The sequence below is a fragment of the Vombatus ursinus genome, unplaced genomic scaffold, assembly GCF_900497805.2.
Source record: "Vombatus ursinus unplaced genomic scaffold, bare-nosed wombat genome assembly UNPS02014798.1, whole genome shotgun sequence".
NCBI lineage: Eukaryota > Metazoa > Chordata > Mammalia > Diprotodontia > Vombatidae > Vombatus > Vombatus ursinus.
The window spans coordinates 691083-712082 of record NW_020954576.1 but is presented as its reverse complement, the minus strand read 5'-3'; the positions used below and the strand labels follow the sequence as shown (position 1 = coordinate 712082).

Genomic DNA, 21000 nt, shown 5'->3' with positions numbered 1-21000 from the left:
CTTTCTTTCTTTCTTTCTTTCTTTCTTTCTTTCTTTCTTTCTTTCTTCCCTTCCACTCCTCCTTCCCTTTCTTCTTTTCTTTCTTCTTTCCTCCCTCCTTTCTTTCCATTTCTTTCCTTTCTTCCCTTCCTTCTGAATTTAGTAAGCACCTGCTGTATGTCAGGCACTGCTGGGGATACAAAGACCAAAATGGACTGGTCCTGGCCCTGCAGGAGCTTATATTCTACCCTGAGAAACAATACAGGCACCTCTAAACAAACACAAACAATACACAAAGTAAACGCAGTGGTGGGAGTACATCATTCATAACTGGGGGGAGTTGGGATGGGCTTCCTGTAAGAAGTGCCACTTGAACTGAGCCTTGAAGGAAACTAGGGTTTCTATGAGGCAAAGGTGAGCAGAAAGCCCATTGCAAGGATAGAATACCAACCTCAATATGTTGTATTAGTAACACCATGAATATATGAGGGGATGGAATCAGGAGAGGGAATCTTTTATAGCCTAAACAGCAAATAAGCCAGTTTGGCTGAAACACAGACTATGTGGAAGAAAGTCAGGTCAAATAAGCCTAGAAATGGAGGCTAGTGCTAGGTTGTGAATGACTTTATATGTGAAACAAAGGAGTTTGTGTGTTATCTTAGAGGCAGCTGAGAAGACACAGAGCAGGGGAGCTACATGGTCAGATCTATGCTTTAGGAATATCAATTTGGCAGCTCTGTGGAGGATGGATTGGAGAGAGGAGGAGAAGCTTGAGGTAGGGAGACCAGTTGGAAGGTTATGGCAGTAAACTAGACCAATGCCAATCTGGACCTAATCCAGACCAAAACCAATCCGGACCTAATCCAGACCAAAGCCAATCTGGACCTAAATCAAGGTAGAAGTTGTGTGAGAGAGGTTATGAATGCAAGAGATATCACGAGGACAGGACGGATAAGACTTGGCAACAGATTGGATAGAGGAAGGGAGGAGAAAGAGTTGAAGATGACTCCGAGGTTGAAAACCCGAGTGACAGTCCCTGAGGACAGGGACTACTTTATTTTGGTCTTTGTATTCTAAGAACTTGGCACAGTACCCTACACCTGGTCAATGCCTTATAAATATTTGTCAAGTTAAATTGAATCAGAAGTCCAGAGTTATATTTTCAGTTTATATAATGACTTAAACAGGCCATTTAACTTTCTTGATGCTAAATTTTTCTCTCCTTAAAATGGGTGTAATACTATTTACTGCCTGCTTCACAGGCATCTTCTTGGGAAGCAATCCATCAACATTTGCAAAGAATATTGAACTCATTGGACAAAAATTGCTGCTTAAAAAGACTTTCTTTAATAATCACTGAGTTGCTTAATATATTCAGAAAGGATTTGTGGAGAAGAGGTTTATGGAATGAGCAGAGGGAAATGCAACTATATCTATTTTGAAAATATTTTTTGGTCTAATAACTCAGAAATAAAGTCTCATTGACTAAATACTTTTTCTTGGAAGCACCTAATAATCATTTGCTTAAGCCCACAGACAAAAATATAGGGCAAAGACTGTTGACTTAGGGAACTAAAGCTGTGAAATCCCCTAAATGCCAAGACTCTCTTTAAGATCTCACACATCTCTGTAACAGCTCATAAAAACTCCTTGACACACATATGGCCTCTTACTCTTTGTTCTGCATGTGGCCGACTCATTTCTGATTGGCAATCTGAATGAGACACAAATCTCACTTGGTCAGGCTCTGGACTGCATCAAGGGCTTTTACTGCATCAGAAAGTAGGTGAAATACAGATTTAGTTGGTTCTAAGAAGTGAGATAATTCCTTTAGCTCAAGATCAGAGAATTCAAGAAGCTAGGACTCCTTGTAATTGAAGCTTATGAGATCTCTAAAAAAATGATCATTGGCCATCACAACCTTCACATTTGGAAAAGACTCACCCTTTGGTTCAGTTAGGGAATGAGGGTTCATTAATGCAGGCAATCACATTATAAAAATGAGGACTAAAAGGATCCTACATTTCTAGGACTCCAAAGGTCATCTAGGCAGTCCATCCCACAACCTTCAAAGAAATAGATGGGTATTAATCTCTGAATCATCCCCATTTTGTCCAGAGAAGGAGATTTTACATACACACATGATTTGAAGCCCAAGGAGACCTTTGAGATTATTTAGTCCAAACCCCTTATTTTGCAGAAAGGTGAAGCCAAGAGAGGTGAAACAACCATCCTCGGGTCATACAGGTACTAAATAACTGAGCTGAGCAGATATGCTACCCTCAGATCTACTCTTCATTCCACTGTGCCATGTTAACTCCTTCCCCTTTAAAGTCCTCACTGTCCGAAAGCATTAGTCACAACTAATTCCCATGCTCCCATCTCTCCTTTTTCAGTTCAAGCAGATTTCTGCTTATAAGGAATGCAGTATCTAAAGATCCTTCTCTTATAATACAGAATCACTGGGAAAATTGTGGCACAAAGATGAATTAAATGGACAGGAAACATAAGAATGAGTTCAAATGAAGGCTATAAAATTGTTTTGTTTTTGGAACCCTAGCAATCCCTACAAACTCTCACAATTAAGGAAAAATGAAGTCATCCAAAAGAGGGAAGGGGAATTTCTCCTATCAGATTTTCTTCTCTTCTGTTTCCTAAGAAGGTTTACCATAACCCAATTCAAAACTTTCAGGCATTTTACTTTTTTTATATCCTTTACCTTTTTAATAAAAAGTAAAAAACAAAAATAATAATAATAATAATAATAATAATAATACATTAATGTGATGAATAGGACCTCTCTATGGTGAGGTCTCTCTCAACAAATGAACATAGGACCAGACGAAAGAAATGGAGTTGCAAAGAGAAATATGGTAGATTATGAAGCTTTTTATATTATATATGTATGACTATATTATATATGACTGCAGGTATATGTGTGTGTCTATATGTACGTATAAATATGTATATTTGCCTACATACACACACACACATATGTACATATTTATACCGACCTCTTTAGATTGAAGTCCAAGGCACTTTTTACAATGAACAGATTAAAGCCATTAATTTAGGACATAGCTGTTTCTGGGTACATATCAGTATATGGCAACAACATTAGAATTTGGATTTTCCCTTCTCCACCTTTAGAGTGCGCCTGCTTGGGGTAATGGTGAGCAGAATTGTCTTAGAGAGAGATGACTTAGAGGTGTGGAATGGTGAAATTCACCTGTCTGTTCTCCTTAGTTACTGCTAGCAAAGGATAGCTCTCATTGGCCGCATGCCGAGTACTCCAAGAAGGGGATAAACATAATAAACAACTCGAGGTTGGCTTCTGACTTATGCTCAGCTGTAGGCCATTTTAAATAGACTACATGGGATGCCATGTAACTTTATGAGGGGCCTGATTTAATAGGTCACCTAGGTATCCTTAAACTGATACCAAAATGATATTTTAAAAAAAGGCGGGGGAGGGAATCACACTGAAAGTGAAAAACATTTTAAAAATGCATTGCAGTGGCTTGAGCACCCTAATTATTAGCATTTGGTGATTAAAATGGGGAAGATTGTGTCCTGTTGCCATCAAATAATTGCAAATATTTTTGTTTACCTCAATGTAGTTATAAACTAACAGGCATTAAAGTGGAAAAATAAAGCATTCATGTTTCCCCTTATGATTATGTTTAGAAAACCAGATCAAGAGAATGTTAGTTCTGGCAGGAGTGGCACTGATTTGGTCAGCCTAGATAGCATTTTGTAATCAAGAGTTGAGAGAAAGGGAATATAGTTTACCATTCTACCCATTTTGGGGTCCTTAAAGTTGAGGCTCCATCTACTTTGGGACTGCTGTTCCAGTAAGTTTCACTAAAAACAGCACAGATCATACTCATTCTCTCATTTATCAAATGACTTTAAAGTTTGGGGGAAAGTCCCAAACCTTAATATTTGTGTAGATATTTTATTTTCTTTATTTGGTGACAATTTATTTGTGTTATGATAGGAAAATATTAGTCAATTCTAGAGGTGCTCAAAGGAAAGGCTGAAGGGAGCAAATGGCACAAAGGTATTTTAGAGGTGAATTGACAATCACCAGTACATTCATCAGTCAATTAGAAAGTTGAGGATGAACTAATTTCCATTACACAAACAAGTTGGAAACTTAATATATACAGTAGGACCCCGGTGGCCTGAAAGAGGGAATGCAGCTCCACAGGTACCTAACTTATGACCTGAGAGCTGCATAGGCACTGGGAGAATTTCTTAACAATAATAAAACATACACAAGGGTTAAATCTCAGATACATCAGATTGAAACTGGAGATGGCGACATTATTTTTCATTTTAATAGCATGAATAAAGTATGGAGTGGTGCTTCACGATGCAGATAAACTGAAGTTCAAAAAAATGGAAGCTGGATTTTATTTTTAGCAGCTCATCTCTAAAGAAGGAGCTATTGTTTTGTACTACTAACATATTAGTGTGAATTTTTGAATTTGTGACTCATACTCAGGGAAAGCACAGATAAAAGACTCAGTCAAACCTACTCTGAGGGTACATATAGAGGACATGGTTACATTGATTATAGAATGAGATTAAATAAATGGACCTTCTTGCTGGGAGAAGGCTCACCAGTTTTAAGAAGATAAACTGTGTGAATCTGGACACATTGTATTTCAGCTAGACATAGACCTTTCTTTGGGAGCCCCAGCTTCGGGCACTTCTCCAGATGAGCCTCAGCTACTTGAGGAGGAAGGGAATGAATTGTATGGGTGTGCCAATTGCAGAGTCTTTCTCCTGTTCGAAACCATCTCTCATAGAATCAGAGATTTTCAGCTAGAAGGGAGCTGGGAGGCTATCAGATCCCAGCCCTTCATTTTACAGATGAGGAAACTGAGGCTCAGAGAAGTGACTCAACTTCCCTACAGAACTTTTCCTTTTCCCTCTCTTTCACACCAGCAGTTTAAAAAAAGTATTCATAGAGTAAAATGTAAAGTAGAAAGTAAAATGTAGCACTAGAAGGAAGCTAATGTTTCTGCTGGCACATATTATACAAATTGTTACCTCCCCCTGCCATTCCACTGGCAGAGTCTCGCCATTTCCTTAATAAAAGGGCACCCAAACCTTGTTCCTGTCTATCCTTAGGCTGTCACCAACTCCAGAGAAGTAGCTTTTCATGCTTGGCTCCGACTTGGTTCTCACAGAAACTGGGAATCATGATTCTCCTTGTTCACACAGTCCCTTGGTGCATTCACAGAAGTCAAAGCTTCCTGAAGCTCAGGAGAGAGAAGTAATGTGGCTAATTTGGTTAGCTTTCCTACATGTCCACAGGAAAAAAAAGGTTGAGCTTTGGCTGAGTTGGAGACTGATATGGATTGTGTAACTGAGCTTTTGGAAACAGGTAGTAAGTAGGTTCACCCCTCCCCCAACCCTAGCCCTCACCCCACTACTGAGCAACAGAAGTTGGTTTCATAGAGCTACTCAAGAGAGATGGCTTTTTAGAAATCTTTTGTAATGGCTTGTTAAAATTGGGGTTAAATTCTTCTAAGCAAGGAATAGTGTTCTTTTGTCTCTGACACCAAGGACCTTGGAGAATTAGAAGTGTATGGCAGTTCTGAAGACTGTTGTACTGAGACTCTGTCTAGGTGTTGGGTAATTGTTACAGTGATGTGTACTCAGAAACAGTCATTTGGAGAGCAGGTGGACACTCTGACCTGCTAAAAGACTAGGTTGATACAAAATATTAATTGAAAGTTACAATATCATTTATAATATAGCAATATATTTCATAGTTAAAATAAACTATTATGCTTTCTCCTATCTTTTTTTTAAAGCAAGCAGTACAGAGGCAAGATGCAAATTCATATTGAAGCTTATTGTCTAATTCTGAATAGAAACATGAGTTTCTTGGAGTTTGCGAAGGAAATGTTGTCTCCATTATCATTCTTCTGCTCTCTGTTGTTTTCACTTGTGACCAATGCAGAATAGAGTTTCTGGGACCCAAATGGAGTCTTTGCCATAAAAAAAAAAGGTTTTGGATGGAAGTGGATTGGTCCTGTGTGAAATGAACAAACTGAGATAACCTGCACAGCTTCAAAACTAGGGGATGTTTATTCTCCTCCTGCTGTAAAACTGGGAGTGTGTTGTTTTGATCAGATTCTGGTGTGGTTTGCTCCTGCTGTGTGTGTGTGTGTGTGTGTGTGTGTGTGTGTGTGTGTATCTATAAAATGTCAGCTTCTCTTTGGGATTACAACTAGATGTTAGAGCTGAAGCTTGTGCTTTTCTTCCACCAGCTTTTCTAGGCCCTTCCTTCCTTTTATTCTACTTCAATATGTCGTCCTTGCCCATGACTATTTTTCAGAATGAATTTCCCAGGTATGTAAACAACTGTCTCAGGGGCATTTGGCATCTAGATCTGGAGGTCATGTGTTGACTGTTGGATGATGGGCTGTTCAGAGGACATGCTAGTTCAAGCTAGTGTCTTTCCAGTAAAAGTATAAAGGGAAGCAGGGTGAAGGTAGGGGATCACAGTTCATTTTTTTATACCATTAAATTGAGTTCTTTTAAGGAATCGTCAGTACATGTCATTGAAAAACCTATATTTCCTTCTGGTCCTTGACAGGACCATAAAGTTGATTTCTGTCCTTATTGCTTTCCTAGTAACACCCAGGCTGATTATCTTTTGCCTGCTATTCAACTATCAGAAACAGACAGTTAATATGAATATCTCCACAGAATGACTATATATAGCTTTCTTAATGGCACCAATGATCCTATTTCCATAACGTTTACGTTGGTAGCAAGAAAAAAGGAGGGGGAAGAATGCCTGGAGTGTCACCAACTAGATGCAAGGGGAAAAAAGGATGCCTAGGAATAAATGAACCAAGCTGCTGTCTAAGGTACCGAAACATAACGCAGTGAGGAGTAAATAGGCACAGCAGAATGATAACTATCACTTGCATTGATTCTGGTAATCTTAAAAAAAAAAAAGAGAGCAATTGTAGAAACTGGGGCATTATGGATGGGAAAGTCACAACCTCCTGGCAGCATAATTACTTTGCAATGTCTTACAATTACTTCCCAGCATCATGGTGGGACAGGAAACTGTTTACTTTGGGGACTCAGTAATGTTGCTTAATTTGGGGTTAAGCTGTTCATTGATTTACAAAATGATCATGGAGAGAAGCCCTAGAACGTCACATTAGTGCCCCCAATTTTCTTCCTACCAATTCTATTACTAATTACAGATTCCCGTTTGGCTGACTTTAGTGTTTTGTCATTAAATGCCCCCCACCCCATCGCCACCACCACCATTTTCAGCGATTCCTGGCTATGTTGCATTCCAGTGTGCCCCAAAGAGGTGGAGACCAAACATAGCTGGTTAATTAACTTGAACCTCAGAGATTACATTTTGTTCTTGTGTAATACTTTGCCCTGGAGAATATTAAACATTATCTTCATATTCACCAATACAGTGACTAAGATACTGACTGGTTAAGTTACTTAGAACAAAGTAGAACTAGTTTATTTCTGATCTCTAATCTTTTCTTTCTAGCTCAAATATTCTTCTCTTACTTGATAGCTTGTTATGACTACACCAAGTAGGAGAGGGGAAAAAACTCCTATCTTTAATGTAGTTTCTTTTTTCCACTATTATTTCCATTTTTTCTGCTCCTTTCTGCCTGCTGCAGGAGAATATTGCTGTGCCATCTCTCTATCTCTGTCAAGGTCAGAAAATTAGTGGAGTTCTCAGATGCAACTGCTCTTGCTGTATTCTAGACAGTACTGAACAGCCCTACAGATGTGGTGAGATTATGAAGTTAACGTCTCATGAGGATGACAAGAACAGGTGAGAAGCAATTTATGAAAACGTATAGGTAAAGAACAAAAGATGGTATCTTTAAGACAACGATACCAGTTTCCATCTGAACTTTGACCTAAGGAAGAAAGGGCCCCGGTCTGATTTGGGCTACCAGCTGGAGCTATGTCCTGAAATTCCACTGAGATAAGTGGACCTAATGTATCACAGTACACCCCTGACTTTACAGTACATAATATGGCTTAAGCAATCCATTGTGGCATTTCTGTGTCTGCCCTACTGGTGTCTAGAAGTTCTAGAGAAAAGCAGCATTATTGGATTTGTCACTGAGTTATCAGAAAGATTAGAGTAGAGAATTCCACCACTGGGAAAGCCATGCAGAATGGACCTAAATTTTAGTTTAGCTATCCAGTGCTGGAGTGACTTAGTGTTTTCCAAGTACAGCCAATTTTTGAAGGGGCAACTCAACCTCTTCCACCCAACAAACCTTGGAACAAGGAGGGAAGAAGAAAGTTTTGATAGTCATTTCTTCTCCTAGCCCCAATACCCAAGACATGAAGGGGTTGCTAATGAGCAGTGGCATACCAGAAAATGGAATCTGGAAAAAAGAGAAACAAAAAGCCTGAATGACTTGCACACTGGATTTTTAGTACCTAAGTCATCAAGACTTGTCTGTACTTGTACGAGAACATGCAGTTTCCAAACAGATATCTTTAATGTTAGTATATGGAAACTATCTTCCAATGGGACCAGGACAGTATTAGTATGCAGATCAGAACACTCATCTTCTGAAGAGCCTTTTACTTGGCATGGATGAAAAATCATGCTTCTCTATTGCACTACAATAGGCTCAATTTATGCTTAAAATGCCCTTGTGTTTCCAGAGTACCCATGGCTACTAACACTGGAAGCAACCCAAATCACCCCCTAAACTAGAAGGTGTTTCAAATTTGTGTTGTTCAGTGCCTGCACGGGTCTCTCACTGGTCAAAGGTCATGTAAAGCATGAACACTTATGCACAGACTGACTGAGAAGTGATAGTCTGTGTATAATTTTTTGGGGGTGGAGCAGGGGTATCATAATTTTACATGCAATATCTGAAATTAATATGAAACTGGATCCTTGTACACACAGACATGTTGGGAGGGGGTTGCATTAGCAATGAAAGGGTTAAATTGAGATCCAGTAGCTGAGGACTATGGTTTTGGAGTCCAGATTGGGCAAGTAGATTTCTACAATTATCAGCCACTGTTTGGTGAAATATGATGAAAATCACAAAGTAACTCCATGGTTATTTCATCTGTTTAAACATCTACTTTTATGTTCTGCTGAATTTTCATTGAAAATAGCAACAAACATTGCTCTAGGAACATCAAAGAAATAGATGCATGAGATACAACAGGGACCTAAGATTTCCTTAGTGTGGGAACTCCCTTCATAGATCCTACTGGCAATCCATCTGTAATTTTATAGATTTAAGGTGCTGCCTGAGAAGCAAAGAAATTAAATGACTTGCCCAGGGTCACACAACTAGTGTCAGAGATGGAATTTGAACCCAGGTCTCCCTTACTCCAAGCCCAGTGCACTATCTACCATAGTAGATAGGTGCTGCATTTCCTGGTACAAAGTGATAGTGGTAAGAATAGAGATTAAAAAATAAACAAACCCAGCAACAAGTTTGGTATCTGTGATATGCAAATCAAGTAACAGACAATGCTAAAAGGAATCTTAAACAGGAAATCTGGAAATGCTCTTGGATAGTTAGAGGAAGAGATCAGGCTACAGACCAGGGTTTCCTCCAAGAGATGCCCTGGACTATATAAATTTCCACCTATGTCAACTGAACACTTCCTTAAAAGATTTTAGAAGACCATACCCAGTGTGACAGAAATAGACTGAAGCAAATTTCTGTAGCTGGCTGCATTACATAACTTACGTTAGAGTGGTAACAATTTATCAGAACCCAGCAGAACTGCTATCCACTGAAGGATAGCATTCTTTTGCTTGAATTTAAACAGATGAAATATGCCATATAGTAATAAAAAAAACCCCTCAGAATTAAAGCAGCAAATTACAAGATTATTTTCATTGGGCAAAATCTGAAGTAGTCAGATTTGGGTGAGGTAAAAGGTTTAGGGATTGACGTTACCGTTCAGGGCAGTGGGCTTGATCAGGGCTTTCTAGCAGTCTTTCTAGCAGTTCTAAAGTCCCCTTTAAAGTATTCAGTTGTGCAAGACACATGATTTTGGGGGTGAAGGCAGCAGAAACAGATACTCATTGTTTGCTGTTAGTGAACACTCACCTAAATTTTTTCTCAAAGAACTTCCTTTTTGAGCCACCTTCCTTTTCCTAAACCTACTGTCTTATAATGATCTTTACTTCACTTATGAGCTGCTGCATGCACCTCTCATCATAAATGCTGTCAATGTCACAGAATCTGAGATGAGGAAACCTTTTATTACTCAGCTAGCTTAGGAAACTTGAGGTGGGGTAGGCACAAGATCAGTGAGACTTCCCATCTGAAACTCAAGCTGAGCCATGACACCATAAATATCTGTGGTGTACTCATCATCGCATAATACCAATGAATCTCAGATTGTTTGGATAGCAGAATAAAACTCTACCAAAGCAGCTATTTTCAGAACACCATTTTTAGCTCCAGAAAGCCAATATTTTTGAGTTGGCACTCAACTCATAACAGGCACTGTACATACCTATGGCAAAAGCAACCTGTAAGGTTTGGAAGGGGACCTATGCCCACAAAGAAAGAATAGTTGATGGAAAGTGATGCCTGAACAGGACACATCACCCAATGGAAAAGGAATGGCTTAAATTTAGGGGCACATGGGCAGGAATTGGTTGGTTGGTTTTTTATAAATAATTATTGATATTAGATTGGAAAAATCTGTCTTACATGACCTCATTTACCATGCACTAGGTTTTATGACCTATGTAAGGGATAAGAGCTTTGATGCCCTATGACTGTATCTCTGTTTTGGCAAATTGTGAGCTTCTTTCTTCTACCTTTGTCATATAGAAAGACCTTCTTAGATTAGAGAAAAAGAGCAGAACACAGTGGTAGATGAGGCCCTTAGTTGTGAATAAGACAAAGCCCAAGGCTGATATTCAGTGGAGTAGAATATTTCCCTCTAGCTGCTTCTCCACTGGCTCCTTTAGTTTCTCTCTCTCTCTCTCCTTCTTCTTCCTTTCCTTCTCCCTCTCTTTATTCCCTCCCCCCACAACAATTGAAGACCTGAGATTGAGCATGGATTTCTGTTCTCCACCAAACACTGCAACAAAGGCCCTGTCAAATGTTTGGTTTCCTTTCATTTCTCTTTCCCTCTTCCACATATAGGCACCTAAACAGAGATTCGATTTCTGATTTCAAGGCATATCGAACCAAGCACTCTGAATGAACATGAGTTTGTTAATTAGTTCAATCTTATTCTTTATGTCCACTCAGCCTGAATGTTCCTGTGATGACAGAAAGACCGGGAGAAAGTTGACTTGCATCTTAAGACCTGTCGGCAATTCTTCCTGTGTGGGGAGTTTTATTTAGCAGCTGCTTGAGCTTGTGTAAGGGGTGGGAAAAGAAGTGGAGCTGACCCCAATAGGGCTGTCGGAGAGTGGCGTGTGGGGGGTCCCCACTGCCACACTCACTCCCCGAGCCTCGATGACGGCTGAGAGGAGTTGTTGCTGCTGCTGACGAAGGGTGTCCGCAATGAGCAAGGGAAGGGAATTGAAGCTGGCAGTGAGTTGTTCTAGTTTAGACTCCAGACTGCCAATTTGTTTTTCCAAGTCCTCACTCCGGTCGTTCAGCTCTGTGATTAAGTCATACATGACATTCTGCATCTGTGGGGTAAAAAAGAATACAGACCAGGTTATCATGGGAACATAAGCAGGGGGAGAACCAATTACAATGAGCTTAGAGCAGGACAACCTGTAATGATGACTCATATTCTCTCAGACCAAGGAAAGGCGGAAAAGCTTAAAGGTTGGATTTGTTGGCCTTTGAGGTTCCCTTCCAGCTCTAAATCTGTGATCTTGTATCCAGAAGTAGAGCCTTGAATAGGTGCCCACCATAGACTGACTCTCCAGGCAATCTCAATACTATTAGTCCATCAAACCTTCCAAATGATGAGGCTGGTGTCTTTTAAGGGAGTGAAGCCACATGCTGCTAAGGAAGTGCAAGGTCACTTCCTTGGGCTTGGGTAAGAGTTTTTGACTGATTAGGAGAGAGCCTATGATGCTTCTGTTTATCCAAAGTTTTTTTTTTTTTTTTGCTAAATTTGCGAACAAAATAGTTCTGCAAGGATCTTTCCACAAAGTCCTATTAGGATAGGAAAAGAGATCACTCATAAAAGGGGTGGGAGGAAGCAGAACTAACAGATGGCAAGGGAAGCAAAGGAAATGGAAAATAAATTAAGAGGAAAAATGGTAGTGGTGGTGGAGAAGTAGTCAAAAGAGAGCTAAGGGACCAGTTCTGGGGGAAAGGAGATAGAAAATGCAGGGATGCCTACCAAAGTGACTCACTGCCAAAGTGGGGAATTCATTGTGTGCATTAAACCAAATCCTCCACTGACAGAGAGTGTAGCCCTGTTCCATTATCTGTGTATCTGGGGAAACCATAATTTTGCTAAGTAAATGTACAACTTGTATATAATGTTTGTCCTCAAAATCTATACCAAAAAAATCACAAAATCTCAGAACTGGAAAGGGCCTCCAAAATCATTTAATCCAGCCATCAGTGGAGTATGGTGGAATAAGTATTTGGCTCTGGAGTCAAAGTTCCTGGGTTCTAATAACATCTGTCACTCACCACTTATATGACCTTGGGTAAGTCACTTAATCTCTTTGAGCGTCAATTTCCTTAATTATAAACTGGGGGGGGGGGGTTGGATTAGAAAGCTTTAATGGATCTTTTCCAGCTCTAGATGTAAGAAGTAGGAAGTCCCTTCTGTAAAGTAGTCATCCACACTGTTTGAAATCTCTAGGGATGGGGAATTCCCTACTTCTTAAAGCAGTCAATTCTACTTTTCAACAGTTCTAATGATATAGGAAAGATGTGTCATACACATAGCTGAAGGGCCACATTACCACAGCAACACTCCTGAGTGAGCCAGAACTAAATTAAAATATAATTGGGAAATATTTTTAAAAATATATAAAAATACAATGGAATATAGATAGTGTCAATATGTGGTTTTCTAAGTCAATATGTGGTTCCTTGTGTATAGTTCATTGGCTCCTCTTTCTATTTGAGTTTGCCATCGCTGCTCTAGGAATTTGTCCTTCGAGTAGAAAACAGCTACTCTTCATCTTCCACCTGTGGCTCCTAGTTCAACCTGCTGGGGCCAAATAGGGCAAGTGTGAACCCTGTCCTTCAAGACAGCTCTTCAAATACTTGAAGACAGCTGTGATGTCCTCCCTACCACCACTCATAAAGGTTTCCTCTTCACAGGGTTCTTTTAGCTGATTTTCCTATGCCATGGTTTCCAAACTCCTCACCCATGCTGGTCACTCTCCTCCTTCAGCCTCACTCCAACTTCTCCTCCCTAAAATGTGGGGCTCAAAACAGAACGCTCCAGATGTAAAAGGCAGTGTGGCAGAGTGGAAAGAATCCTGGACTTGGAGTCAGAGGACCTGAGTTTGAATGCTGGCTCTACCACTTATTACCTATGTAATCCTGGGCAAGGTGCCTCAGTTTCCTCCTCTGTAAAATGACTGTGTTGGTTTACATGACCTCTAGAGTCTTTCTTTCAGCTCTGAATCTGTGATCCTGTGTGATCTGACTAGGACCAAGGACAGCAGGCCTATTGCTGCCCCATTCCAGGGGCTCTACCTTTGTTAATGCTGCCTAAGAAGCGCAAGATCACTTTTTTTTTTTGGCTGCAGTGTCATGCCAATGACCATGTCAAAATGATGATTCGGTGAAGTGATAGCCATTCCTTCAAGGATCAGTATTCACAGAGCACCCTCCAGGGACATGCACACAAACCCCTCCCACTTCATTGAACAGAAGGGGAGGCCTGTTTGTGAGGCAGCTATAAAAAGTAGTCAGAACATTTTGGATCCTGCTGTTCTTCCCCCCCCCCTTCCCCTCCCCCCCATTTCAACAGGTTCTTCCTTTTCAAGGAACCAAAGGAGAAAAAAAAGATAAATGGAGAGTGAACACACACATACATACACGTACACACACACACACACACACACACACACACACACACACACACCAAGGCAATGACTATGCTATCATCTCCTGTTCGTTGCCTGGTGACAGGATTCCAGGAGAAACACAGCCCAATGTGGGATATGCTAGGAGACTGCCAGTGCCTTTAATTCCCCCCAGAGAGGAAAAGAAAAAGACTGGCAGCATGTCCGTGTTTACTTCTTCTTCCTACTTTACAGCAGCCCACCATGAAGGTCATTTTCCTAGAATGCTTTCCTTCCCTTCAGGTAATAATATGGTCCCCAAATTGTTTCCATTCCAGGCTCCATGAGGGATAGATGAGACTTTCTGTTGCACCTGATATTTTTGCTTCACACAGCCTGCTATATGTTGGTTTCTGTCTCTGGGAGATGCACCAGGGGCAGGGTCACAGAAACCTCAGAATGCAGTTACCTGGCTTAAATTAGTACCAGAAAATGCTTCCTCTTGGTAGCATAATTTAGGCTGGTATGGATATATATTGTGCTTGGTGTGAGGTGAGGTGGGAAACACTTCTCCTTTACAGGAGCAATCCTAAGCCAGTGACACTAAATGTGATCTTTCTTTCCACCCTAGCAATAGCTTTTCCCTTGATGGACTCCTAAAAAACAACTTGAAAACTCCACATTTCACCCAAATGTTCCAAGAGTAATGACAGTCTCTCTATGCTTGTTCCAAACTGTGCCAACCCACTTAGCCACTTGATTGTAATTTCCACATCAGGTTAGGGAATCCTTTCTTTGACACAATCCTTTCATTGTACCCTGTGCCTGTGGATGGCCAAATAACCAATAATTTGCACTGATTGTACCACGTTCTCAATGGGGCTTAATTTGTGTGAGGGAGTTGCTTTTCTCCTTGGGCTCACCAAAGAAGTGTGTTCCATTATGATAATGAATGTCTGCCTGCATGTTCTACTAGGCTGGCCCTGGGCTTTGTACTTTACATATGATTTCGATCAAGTAGCAATGAAGAGAACTTGATGAGGGGGAGGTCCCTTTCTTCAATAGACACCTACGCGTCATGATTACTGATGTGCTCTCTGCTGCTGGTAACAATGACCTTTCACGCCTTAACTTCAGGGATTTTGAGGAGAAGTGAAATTCTTAAGCTTATTAATGTGCCTCCCAGAAAAGTGCCGAAAGGAATGCTTTAGTATAACAGTGGAATGGCATAGTTATTGTTGTTATTGAGTTGCTTTAGATGTGTCTGACTCTCTGTGACCCCATTTGAGGTTTTCCTGGCAGAGATACTGAAGTAGTTTGCCATTTCCTTCTTCAGCTCATTTTACAGATGAGGACACTGAGGCAAAAAGGGTTAAGTGACTTGCCCAGGGTCATACAACCAGTAAGTGCCTGAGGCCAGATTTGAACTCAGGAAGATGAGTCTTCTTGACTTCAGCCCCAAAGCTCTATCCACTGTATCACTTAGTTGCCTGAAGAGGCATAGAGAAATGCCTAAATCATAACAGCAAGCTATAAAAGCCCACATAGTTTCAAAGGAGAGCTTTCTCGTTGGACTTTTTCTTGGACTTTGTATCTCTCTCCCTCTTTTGGAGAGCCAGAGTAATCAAGTCACAGAATCCAAGAATCTCAGAGTTAGGGAAGGGATGTCATGGTCATCCAGTTCCCCTCTACCTGGACAATGTATCTATCCCTTTTGTAACATCCCCAGTGGCGCCTACCTGAAGAACTTTAGTGGCAGGAATAGGGCAACTCATTCTATTGTAAGGCAGCTTTGTTGGTTAGAAAGGCTTTTCCTTATAGTGAGCAAATATATCTACTTGTTACTTCTCCCAACTGGACCTACTTTTGCTCTCTGGACCTGAGGAGAATGTCTAAGACTCATTTTGTCTTCATATAACAGCTCTTCAGATATCAGAGGACAGTACTTATATCCTCTCCCTCCCTCCTTTTCTCCACTTTATGCATCTCTATATATGTTTCTTTTTCCCACATTTACTTCTGCTAGCCTTAAGTTGACCTGGTCTTCAGTCCATCCTGGTCATTCTCCTCTGGACAGTGCATCTCTAGAAATGTATCCTTATCCCCATATTTCCATAGGAGGAAAATGGGAAGGTTTGAAAATAGAGAAGGAATCACTGAATTGAGCTACAAATTGAACATCTTCAAATCAGTCACTGATTATAGCAATAGAGAGGTAGCATGTTGTAGTAGACAGAGGGCCAGCCTTAGAGTCAGATCTTACTTGAGCTCCCATGAATTTAATTACCATTTCTATGTTGATGATTCTCCAGTCTACCTATCCTGCTCCAATCTCTCTGCTTCCAATCTCATATCTCCAGCTGCTTTTCAGACACCTCAAACTGGATATCCAGTAGACATCTTAAACTAAAAGTGTCCAAAATGGAACTCATTGTCTTTTCCCCAAACCCTACTTCCTTCCTACCTTCCCTATTAGTGTAGAGGACAACACTATCCTCCCAGTCCCTCAGGCTTGCAATCTAGGAGTCATTCTAGATTCCTCCATACTCTCCCCTCCTTCCAATCTGTTGCCAAGGCCTGTTGATTTCACCATTGCAACATTTCTTGAATATGTCCCCTTCTCTCCTCTGACACTTCCACAATTCTAGTGCAGGCTCTCATTATCTCAAGCCTATATTATTGTAATAGCCTGCTGGTAGGTCTACCTGCCTCATATCTCAAATATCATCTTTCCAAGTAGGAATTTAAACAGTTCAACTTTAATAAGTCCCTTATGATTTCTCTTTCCTATTTGCCTCTTTATGTTTCTCTTGAGTCTTGTATTTGAAAGTCAAATTTTCTATTCAGCTTTGTTTTTTTCATCCAGAATGCTTGAAAGTTCTCTATTTCACTGAATGTCCATTTTTTCTCCTGAAGGATTATACTCAATTTTGCTGGGTAGGTGATTCTTGATTGTAATCCTATCTCCTTTGCCCTCTGAAATATCATATTCCAAGCTCTCCAGTCTCTTAATGTAAAAGCTGCTAAATCTTGTATTATCCTGATTGTGTTTCCACAATACTTGAATTGTTTCTTTCTGGCTGCTTGCAATATTTTCTCCTTGACCTGGGAACTCTGGAATTTGGCTATAATATTCCTAGGGGTTTTCCTTTGGGGATCTCTTTCAGGAGGTGATCGGGTGATTCTTTCCATGTCTGTTTTACTCTCTGGTTCTAGAATATCAGGGCACTTTTCCTTGATAATCCCCACCCCCTTTTTTTAGGCAATTGAGGTTAAGTGACTTGCCCAGGGTCACACAGCTAGTAAGTGTCAAGTGTTTGGTCTGAGGCTGGGTTTGAACTCAGGTCCTCCTAACTTCAGGGCCAGTGCTGTATCCACTGCGCCACCTAGCTGCACTGATAATTTCTTGAAAGATGATGTCTAGGCTCTTTTTTTGATCATGACTTTCAGGTAGTCCAATAATTTTTAAATTCTGTCTGCTGGATCTATTTTCCAGGTCAGTTATTTTTCCAATGAGATATTTCACATTCTCTTCTATTTTTTTCATTCTTTTGGCTTTGTTTTACAATGTCTTGATTTCTCATAAAGTCATTAGCTTCCATTTGCTCCATTCTAATTTTCAAGGAAGTATTTTCTTCAGTGAGCTTTTGGACTTCCTTTTCCATTTGGCCAATTCTGCTTTTTAAGGCATTCTTCTTCTCATTAGCTTTTTGGACCTCTTTTGCCATTTGGGTTAGTCTATTTTTCTAAGTGTTATTTTCTTCAGTATTTTTTGGGGTCTCCTTTAGCAAACTGTTGACTTATTTTTCATGATTTTCTTGCATCATTCTCATTTCTCTTCCCAGTTTTTCCTCTACTTCTCTTACTTGCTTCTCAAAATCCTTTTTGAGCTCTTCCATGGCCTGGAACTGATTCATATTTTTCTTGGAGGCTTTGGATGTAGGAGCTTTGACTTTGTTGTCTTCTTCTGGTTGTATGTTTTGATCCTCTTTGTCACCAAAGTAAGATTCTATGGTCTGACTTTTTTTTGTGCTGCCTGCTCATGATCCCAGCCAACTATTTGACTTTTAAACTCTTTGTTAAGGTAGGAGTCTGCTTCCAGTGTGGAGAATGTACTATCCCAAGCTTTGGGGGTTTTGTGAAGCTATTTTCAGAGATACTTCTAGGGACCTGTAAATTTTCAGTTCTTCCAAGGTGGTATGATCAAAGGCAAGGTGTTTACTCCTTTCCTGGCCTGTGCTCTGGTCTATGAGTGATCACAAGCACTCTTTGCTGCCTTGGAAATGGGAGGAGGTTTCCTTCTCCATGCCACCACAAGCTCCTCCATGCCAGTGCTCCTCCTCTCCTCAGTACCCCCACCTAGGACTGGGATCCAGATCCAAGCACAGGCAAAGCAAGAGATTCCTGCCTTAGCACCAGCAAAGAGATCCCTGCAATCCCCATCTGATCAGCTACTTGATCCCCCCACCACCTGTGGGCTAAGAGCTCAGGAAGCAGCCACTGCCCTGGGCCCGTGCTGGGACTGGGGTGGGACCCAGCTCCTCCCTCACCTCAGTCACGGATCTTTCCTACTGGAAAAGTAGGAAAGTATTTTTTTTTTTTAGGCAATTGGTGTTAAGTGACTTGCCCAGGGTCACACAGCTAGTAAGTGTCAGGTGTTTGGTCTGAGGCCAGATTTGAACCTAGGTCTTCTTGACTTCAGGGCTGATGCTCTATCCACTGAGACACCTAGCTGCCCCTCCTACTGACTTTCTAAGTTGTCTTTGGTGTTTGTGGGTTGAGGAGTCTGGAAACTACCACAGCTCCCCTTGATTCAGTCCCCTCAGGCCTGCTGCAGGTTTGCTGAGGCCTGGTCTTTAAAGGCCTGTGCACCCATGCTGAACTGTGCTTCTGTCCCAGCCCAGCTCAATAGACCTTTCCAATCAACCATCCAGGTTGCTTTGGGCTGGAAATTTGTTTCACTCTGTCTTTTTGTGGGTTCTGCTGTTCTAGAATTTGTTTAGAGCCATTTTTATAGGTATTTGGAGGGGTTTGAAAGAGAGCTAAAGCAAGTCACTGCTTTTATTCTGCCATCTTGACTCTGCCATCTTGGCTCCGCCCTCTGTCTGACTCATATTTCTTTCCACTCCAATCCATTCTCCATTCACCCACTAAAGTGATTTTCCTAAAACACAGGTCCAATCATGTTCCTCTCATTTTCTCTGGCTATCCCCCATATCTGGAATGCTCTCCCTCCTCTACCCTGACCATTGACCTCCCTCACTTCCTTTAAGTCCCAATTAAAATCCCACCTCCTACAAGGAGCCTTATCCAACCCTTTCGATTCCAGTGCCTTCCTTTTGCTAATTACTTCCTATTTATCCTGTCTTATAGCTTGCTTTGTATTGATTTGTTTGCATGTTGTCTTGCTCATTAAATTGCAAGCTCCTTGAGGGCAGGGATTGTCTTTTGCCTCTTTTTGTATCCCCAGCACTTAGCATAGTGCCTGACACTTAAGTACTTAATAAATGTTTATTGATTGATTTTGATTGACTCATACCACCTGTGTGATCATAGTCAAGTCAATTAACCTTGCAATGCTACCTGCAATTTTCTAAGTCTTTATGTTGGGGAATAGTTGCGATTTGCATTGGTAGAGGGAGTTTCCACACTGGGAATTCCTTATACTGTTGAAAGCACAGGTAGGGACCAACAATAACAACAACAACAACAAAACCCTTACACAAACTCAACAGTAATGATAAAGAACAAAGTCAATTCTAGGTCCTGTGCTTGCATGTCCCTCCACATTCTCTTTAGGAGACTATCCTGAACTCAGGACATAATGAACCAGTCTCATTCAGTTCCATGTAAATATAACTCAGGACCTAAACTGGACAACTCAGGTTAGATTTTTATCATGGCTCCTATAGTAAGAACTCACAGAACTGTAGCTCTCACTTGGCATGTTACTCTCTGTCTGTCAATTCAGAATCGTGGCAGGACTATTACCTTTATCAGGTGACCTAGTGAATCTGAAACAATTTGTTTATCTTGGGAATAAATACCAGACTTTTGAGCACAACAGTAATTACAGTCAATTCTAAGTCTCTAGAATTTTAACCTTAAGGCTGTTTTTGTGTGTGTGTGTGTGTGTGGTTTTGTGTATATATGGGTTTTTGGGGGGGGGGGAGGAGTATGGATCCTAGTAGGAATCTTTCTCTGGCTTCCTAGTGTAAAGTTTTGTGGGGCATTATCTTATCCAGGTATTCCCAGCCACCCTTAAAACAAACAATCTAAATGGAAGAATCTGAAGTCTCTTGAGGGTGGCTTCAGATTCACCCACTCACCTTGGAAAGGTCTACCAGGGTGTTGGCTTGATCACTCAGCTTTCTCTGTTCCATCTTTACGCTTCTCAGCCTGTGGGAGAAAGATGGCAACGATCTCATCTTGGCCTTCATGCTAAGATGTTAAGAGATCACCTCACTCCTTTGGCTTCAGTTTCTTGACCAAATTACCCTCTCTGATTTTGAAACCTAGCATGGTTAATGTGAACACAACCTGAATCATAGACTTGGCAAGGTCCAAGGAAAGGACATGTCTTCTTTTATCTCTCTCTCCTCTCTCTCTCTTTGGGTCTACCAAGGAGAACACCAGTAGATCTAAGGTGGAAACTGTCACGGGCCTCTCTTTTCCACCACCTCCCAGGCCACTTTCTCGAGGCCTCATGAAGACCATGGGAAGTTATGTTGGGCTTGGCTCTACTTACTGGTGGATAGCTTGGAGGAACTTCCTCTGGTGTTTCCGGACTTTGGCATGGTCAATCTTTTTGAGCAGCTTGGTGTGTTTATAGATAAGCCATGTTTCTCGAAGGACATTCGCTGCGGCATTCTTTATCTATAAAAGAAAAGCAGACAGCTGAGATCAGCTCAAGTTCCTGAGTTTGTATTAAGAAGTATTTCATGTGTGTAGTTAGTTACACACTATCTGCTGTGGTCTGTTCTGGTCATCAGAATGATGAATTCTTAGAAATAGATGATTAAAATCCATCTCCCACTACACCTCTTTAGGGA

The 21000-nt window shown here is 40.9% G+C and overlaps 1 protein-coding gene and 1 long non-coding RNA gene across 3 annotated transcripts in view; one reads left to right on the top strand and one right to left on the bottom strand.

Moving 5' to 3' along the window:
• LOC114050112 overlaps positions 1-21000 on the top strand; it is a 122460-nt gene that overhangs the window by 26749 nt on the left and 74711 nt on the right. The window lies entirely within an intron of this gene.
• Positions 11106-21000, bottom strand: part of LOC114050111 (small conductance calcium-activated potassium channel protein 3) — a 268773-nt gene continuing 258878 nt past the window's right edge. The window contains exons 6-8 of the mRNA XM_027871685.1: positions 20697-20824; positions 20278-20347; positions 11106-11647 (exon numbers count right to left, since the gene is read on the bottom strand). Of these exons, the coding sequence (XP_027727486.1) occupies positions 11351-11647; positions 20278-20347; positions 20697-20824 (495 nt within the window). The 3' untranslated portion in view covers positions 11106-11350. The remainder of the gene's footprint in view (positions 11648-20277; positions 20348-20696; positions 20825-21000) is intronic.